Source organism: Gambusia affinis, linkage group LG15 (genome assembly GCF_019740435.1).
Source record: "Gambusia affinis linkage group LG15, SWU_Gaff_1.0, whole genome shotgun sequence".
In the NCBI taxonomy this organism is placed as follows: Eukaryota; Metazoa; Chordata; class Actinopteri; order Cyprinodontiformes; family Poeciliidae; genus Gambusia; species Gambusia affinis.
In genome coordinates this window covers 25,188,163-25,195,185 of record NC_057882.1, presented here as the reverse complement: position 1 = coordinate 25,195,185, position 7,023 = coordinate 25,188,163, and the positions used below count along the sequence as shown (strand labels likewise).

Sequence of the window (7,023 nt, the reverse complement as noted above, 5' to 3'; positions counted from 1 at the left end):
ACTTTAAACTGGACTTCTTAAAGGTTTCTGTTTTCCATTCTTTCATAAAGGCCAAATGAGGAAAATGAAAAACTAATTATTGTTGCTGTCCTGGATTCTCCCAGCTCAGCTGTTGATCTTTGAGAAAACAAACAAACTTTGTTTTAAACTTATATTTTATTGACTAATTAGGTAACTGCTGAGGGAAACTGGTTGCACTGGATTTCATTTAGGGGCATCAAAGTAAAGATGGTGAGTACAAATGCATGACTAGTTGTCAGATTTTTATTTGTTAGACAATTTGTATCATTTTACTGCTTATTTAAAATTAAGTGTTGGTCTGTTCATAAAATCATAAGAAAGTAATGGCATTAAAAAAAACCCTGAAAATGTAAATCAGTTATTTTCAGTCAGTCTTTAAAACAAGCCCAACAAATAGATGAAATCTCTGGCAGAAGCAGCAGATTTGTAATAACATTTATATATGTGTGTTCTCTTCATTTTCTGCTTCCTTTTTCTTATTCACACAGTTCCTGTTTGAACAAAGGAAAAACATTCTGCTCATTGATAAAGTTAACTATCATACTAAACACACAGAATTAGAGAAAGCAATCAAAGATGACTAAACAGAACGAAGAATACCTTTTACCAAAAATAAGCGTAACTTCTTCAATAATTACAGACAACTCACCCATGCAGCTGTTGCATGTCTGATAGCGCCTCTGGTAAAGCTCTTCCATGGGTTTCTGGCAGCATGAAGCAGAAACCAGAACCACAGACGGCCATAACACCCATCACTACGTACGGAAGGGCCCTGAAGTAAAACCCTGTGACGTGACCGACCCAGCCCTAATTTAATATCTACTGAGAGAAACATCAAGTACTTTCTAAACCAAACAAAAGGCTTGTTTGTTTAGTGAATAACAAGATAAAACATGAGACATTACAGTAACTCTCACTGACATCAAGGAATTTTTTTAAGTATTTGTATCTTAAAACGTTGTCACAGATTTCACAAATATGTTCTACACTTACCTAGATAAATGATGAACGGGAAGATGATGGTTCCGATCCGTGCGGCGGTGGAGCAACATCCCATGGCCGTATTCCTGATCACGGTCGGGAAGAGCTCCGCCGTGAAGGCGTACAACACACAGAAAGCCGATGTGATGCCAAATTTTCCCACCATCTCCAGCAGCACAGACACAGCAGGTAAATCTGAGGCACAAAATCAGACAAAAGAATCACATCCATCCATCCATCCATCCATCCATCCATCCATCCATCCATCCATCCATCCATCCATCCATCCATCCATCCATCCATCCATCCATCCATCCATCCATCCATCCATCCATCCATCCATCCATCCATCCATCCATCCATCCATCCATCTCATCCATTCCGTCCGTCCATGTCCGTCCTTTGGTCAAATCCGTCCGTCCATCCATCCATCCATCCATCCATCCATCCATCCATCCATCCATCCATCCATCCATCCATCCATCCATCCATCCATCCATCCATCCATCCATCCATCCATCCATCCATCCATCCATTTTCTGTTAGAAAAATGTCCAAATGTTCAATTTGTAGTTAAAGTAAAAAAATAGTTTGCACTTAAACTATTAGGTTTGTGAATATTGCATTTTTAAAATTAAACATCCTATATTTTGTTTGGAATTTAAAAGGAATATGATCTACTCATGAAACAAAAGACAATCTTCAAAATGTCACATTTATGCAAGCATAATTTAAAGCATTGCATAATTTCCACTGCTTATGTTTGCATCATCTTTCATACAAACCAACTACAAATAAATGTCAAATATTTTACTGTCTCTTGTGGTTGCTTGTCAGTATAGTAAATTGAATTTGGCTCCTACCAGCCAACACGTGTTTTGAAAAAGTTTGATTTTTAAAAAACCACAACATGACTGCTGTCGGTGAATAAGATCTGTGTGGATCTTACCTTTTGGAATGAGGTTAACACAAATGATCATAATGCCTCCAAGTAAGAGTGTGACAGACTGACAGAGGCGCCTGGAGGAGAAGCGCAGCAGCAACAAGACAATGATGTATGCTGGAACCTCTGTAGCAGCAGACAGGAAGCAGTTCAGGAACGGGTCGCCGTGCAGGTTTGAAGTGTTGAGGATCAAAGCAAAGTAGTTCATGGCGACGATCATCCTGCAGAACAATTCAGGACAAATCTTCAGTACAGCTGAGACTAATAATATAATCCTACTGCTCACATACCACAAGCTTGAAGAAAGCAGTGCTGTGGTGAAAATGTTGCAGCTTTTCAGAAGGACCAGAATGTTGAATTTCTTGTCTCGCATCATCAATATTTTTTCAATCTTTGACAAAAGAAATACCAAAACAAAGGCAGGTCAAACTTAGCAAGAAAAAACAATCTCCCATAAAAAATGTTGTAGGAACTTTTGTAACGACACAAAAGATATGAGATGATATTAATACAGTATTAACAGACAGACTTTCAAATGTACCTCTGGTTGTGTAAAAATGGCGTCTGGAGCTTCGACTTTATTCAGCTTTGCTGCATCTTTAAGAATGACATCAGCTTCGGCCGCTCTCCCCTGACTCAGCAGCCAGCGAGGAGACTCTGGGATAAACCTGCTCAGAAAAAAACATTTCAACTGTTTAAACTACTTTAAAGATTAACCAACTCGACTATAACCTCATTTATGTATTTCAAACAAACACATGAACATTTTGAAACAGATACAAGCAGGTTCTAAACTTTAAGATATTTAGTTTTTTTTTTATTAAATTGTTGCCACAATGCATCTTGCCTTGCATGCTTAAATAAAAATGGCAGTTATGCAGATCAAAAAGTGAGAACAGTAAATGAATCTTGTGGGACATCATGTTGACGTATGTCCGTTACCTTTGGGTTGTTGGGCAGTTTTCTATTTAATCAGAATCAGGTACATTAGTTGTTGTTTTTTTTTTGTGCCATATTTTAGAACTGAGTGAGGATGAAAGTTCAGTGTTTAATGCACAGTGTCCCCAAGTCATCAAATAATTATTTCTCCAAAGGTATTAAAGCTCCTGTCCATAACAGATGAATGCCGACTTAAAATTTAACATAATTAAGTTTCTAAAAATCTGTTTCTCTAACATTTGGAGCACAGCAGGTCCCAGAGGTCACAGCCCAGTTAAATAATGTGCAATTTTTCTTTTAAACTTGGCTAATTAGTTCCCTCTTAGTAGTGACAAAGAAAAAACTGTTATGACAACCTTCTGCACAAAGATAGCCTGAAAAAAATAATTTTAAATCAACATTGGAAAACTGTTGCGAGCTAAAAGCCAGCATGTATAAATGTTCTTACCACCACAGAGGGATGTAGATGAGGCCGGAGGCAGCCATGGCGACCAGCAGCATCCGCCAGTCACGGAGAAAGAAGGCTACTACCGGCATCGCCATGTACCCCAAAGCTGAGCTCATGAATACTCCCAGTGAGCAGAAAACCACTCTGGTTTTAGGGCTCAGAACTTCAGTTCCTGTTGGTGAATAACATATTTTTATACGTGTCTATGGAGAATTGTTGACATTTAATAATGTCACATTCTGAAAAACTTGGGAACTTTTGTTGTACCCAACACAAGCTGAAATAGGCCTGACTCATCTGACTGAGGAGGTCAGATAGGATAGAAAAAACAACACATAACTATATATACGTAATTAACCAATATTATGAAGTTTACTTTAAAAATGCATACCCAGAACAAAAGCAATGACATAGTTGGAGTATCCCCCAGCACCAACAAAAAGGAAAATTAGGAGAAAGACCTCCCAGCTGGGAGAGAAGATCTGTGCTGTTAGCCCCACAGTTTGAACAGCCATCATGACAAACAGGATGGGCTTCCTTCCAAATCTGTGGAGGAAATAAATTTGATTCCTTGTATTCCTTATTGAGAAATTAAACTGATTGGGAAAGTATATTGACATGCAGCTCATACCTGTCAGACAGCTGGCCTGAGAACAGAACTCCGATCAGAACTCCGATGTAATGAATGGAGGTCGTCAGTGGGTTTTTGTATTGATTCTCACATACCAAGTCCCACTGCAAAATCAGACACATCTTCTTTAAGCTCAAGTATGTAACTTTGAAAAAAAAAAATAATTATATACATATACATATATATATAAATATTGGGTATTTGTTAAAATTGTCACCGTGTCGTGACAGTTTGCTATGAGACAGGTAATATGTGAAAAATATCAATCTGTTTCACCTCCTGCCTGAGCTGCTATGGCAGTCTGAAGAAATGCACCAAAAGTAATCAACCAGAGTCAGGAGGCGGGTCTTAGCGCTGTCAATCAATCTCATGTACTCGCTGCTAAATGTACTAATGGCAAAGAAAACAAAGCAGAGGGGAGAGGGAGGATGAGCTGCACCACACAAGATTGTGATTGACAACACTAAGACCCGCCTCCCTTGTTCACAGATTATCTGTTTCATACCAAACTATCACAACATAGTGGCAGCTTCAACAAATATGTAAAATATATTTTTTTATAAAAGTTATGCTCCAGCTTTAATAATTTATCAGACATTTGTAACAGGCATAGCAATTTCTCAAAAACTAAAACAACAGTATTTCATCATATATTCAGACTTGTGTAAACTACAGTCAGAGCCAACACCTTCACACTCACATGACAGTTTGCATTGCACATATTCTGCAGAAAAATACAATCTGCTGAAGGTTTGTTCGTTTGAGACTTGATAAAAATGACAATATTTTTATTATTCATGATGAGACTATAAAACTAGAAACCACATTTTATTTACATTACAGCCAGCTTATGTCTATGCACATTTTATTTAATAAGTTTGTAATATGGTAGAAGTTTAAATAGAATGACCTTGTTATCAAGGCTCAGAAATAGAAATACAAAAACCTTTTTGCCCATTTCTCACTGTTGTCTGAAATGGTCAATAATCTTAAAACAAATATAGAAATATTACAAAAACCAAAAACCTTTACTTCTCCCTATTAAAGTAATCTGATAAGATCTTTATTGCCCCTTTTGAAATAAAGGCAAGCTTTTTGCACACCTCTGTAACGATGGTTGACTGGTAGACGTCTTTGCTGTATGTCCATCCATCCAAACACGTCTCCAGGGGAATTTCACTGACATTCACATCCACATCTGGGATAAAGTTCTTTTCAGAGTAGTTCCTGACTGTTTCCAGGTTAAGCCTCCAGCAGGAGCTGCGCTTTGTGACGCCATCGACTGTTTCCAGTGGGACTGACACATTCCTCCACATCTCACTGATGCTGATCTTCTCGGGAATCTGGCATTCATGAGGCGGGGTGGCGCCGACAAAAACGATGTAGACGCCAACAAATCCATTTGGAATTATGCTGATGGAAAGCACTAAAAAAATCCTCATCTGAAAGCGTCCCCAGGATCCCAGGAAAGAGGTGACGGTGTCAAAGTCCCTGACCTTTGGGATATCCATTCTCTTACATAAAAACCTGACAGACTGCACAAAAACACAAGCAGATGTTTGGTTCATTCAGCTGTTATCTTCTTGAGATTTGTGGAAAATGTAAAGCGTGGCTCAAATTTAAATGCCAACTTTAGCTATTGGCAGAATCTTTGCATATCTTGTGGATTTAAATGCAGTTCCTGAGTTCTTGTCCCCCTCTGGGTCATAAACTTCAGTTCTCATGCCCCTCTAGCTCATAAAACTTCCACCCTGCTGGAAGGGTGTCAGTAAAAGCTGACACCTCTCCTGTTAGGTGTCAGCTTTTACTCTGGCTTCAGGCCATCTGCTCCTCAACTCGGCATGCTTCCTGCTGCTAACATCACTGAAAGGCACACATATCCCAAGAGCAGACATAGATTCTCACAGTCCTAAGTATTTATATTTGTAATTAACATAAAAACTCATCAGTAACTGATAGAAAACATCCCGAGATTTGGGCTTTACCATTGACTTCTCCGTTGTTTCCTGTATATAACCTTACAGACATGATGTAGGATGTGTTGGAGATTTTTCTTGCCTGCTTCAGTGTTTGCTGATAAGGCAAAATTGACTCAAAAGCAAGCAAGTTTAGATGTGCATTAACGCTATCTACTGGAATGGAGTGTGGATCAGGATGCTAAAGATGCATTACACAGATTAACGCATCGAGTTCCACTACCTCTGCCATTATTACACCGTTTGTTTGTTGGAGGTTTGCTTACACCTTTGACATGAAGTTCAGGTTTAAGGAATGAATGTTAGTTTACTAGAAAATGTATGTGTACATTTTAAAAGAAGACAGTCCAAGTAGATCAGTTTATCCTTTTTATTTTTTGCAGGTGTCATGATATTGAATTGTAATATATTTAGGAATAACCCACTGAGGTCAGATAAGTTTGGTATGCTTATAATAAAGACATCGGATCAGAGATAGAAATGTTGAAATGTCTATCCACAAGAATTTCCCTGGGTTCAAATGATAAATGTCTGACATATACGCCCCCAACATAATACTTGTGTGTGTGTCTGTCCAGAAATGTGAGCTGCTGCAGTCAGTCATTTTACAGCAGGGACACAGCAGGGATGCTAGCTTCACATCAGCTCTTCAGAGGAACCAACCGCCTGTGTTAAACAGGTTCCCTCAAAGCAATGCAGAAAGCAGACATTTATTCTGAATTATTTTTCACTGTTTTCACTGCATGTTTACTGAGTGCAAAGCATAGAGATCAGTTTAGCTGCGTCAGCCCACCTCTCTTTTCATTAACCATTTCTTAGACCGAAGGGGTTTGACTGACCAAACACGTGGTATGTAATAAAGAAGAAATAAAAAATGTAACTTACCAGGTTTGAGTTGCAGTGGGATTAATGTCCTGTGGATAATGTCTTAGTGAAGGTCACTTTCCTGCTGTGCAACAACTGATATAACTGCTCTGGTGGAAGGTTGTCCGTAACCATAAACACCGAGGAAGAATCAACGCTCTCTGTCTACAGCTGCCAGAATCAGGGAGCATTCAAAGCTAAATTTAAACATGTTGCTTTC

The 7,023-nt window shown here is 38.7% G+C and overlaps 1 protein-coding gene across 1 annotated transcript; it reads right to left on the bottom strand.

The window, feature by feature from the left end:
• Nucleotides 1-204: 204 nt before the first annotated feature.
• LOC122844671 (solute carrier family 22 member 4-like) lies at nt 205-6,930 on the bottom strand. The gene is made up of 11 exons (XM_044140360.1): nt 6,825-6,930; nt 5,067-5,498; nt 3,964-4,067; nt 3,724-3,878; nt 3,333-3,504; nt 2,487-2,613; nt 2,236-2,336; nt 1,952-2,166; nt 1,015-1,197; nt 671-806; nt 205-512 (listed from the first exon to the last, which is right to left on the bottom strand). The coding sequence occupies exons 2-11, from the start codon at nt 5,472-5,474 to the stop codon at nt 458-460; spliced, it is 1,656 nt and encodes a 551-aa protein (XP_043996295.1). The 5' UTR covers nt 5,475-5,498; nt 6,825-6,930; the 3' UTR covers nt 205-457.
• Nucleotides 6,931-7,023: the final 93 nt, after the last annotated feature.

What these genes read in the sequence shown, in the direction of transcription:
- LOC122844671 (XM_044140360.1), bottom strand. Translation starts at nt 5,474, where the DNA reads ATGGATATCCCAAAGGTCAGGGACTTTGACACCGTCACCTCTTTCCTG. An exon ending in AGTCAACCATCGTTACAGAG is followed by an intron (nt 4,068 to 5,066) that starts GTGTGCAAAAAG and finishes CTGATTTTGCAG; the next exon opens with TGGGACTTGGTATGTGAGAA. An exon ending in GACATGCAACAGCTGCATGG is followed by an intron (nt 513 to 670) that starts GTGAGTTGTCTG and finishes TTGTTCAAACAG; the next exon opens with GAACTGTGTGAATAAGAAAA.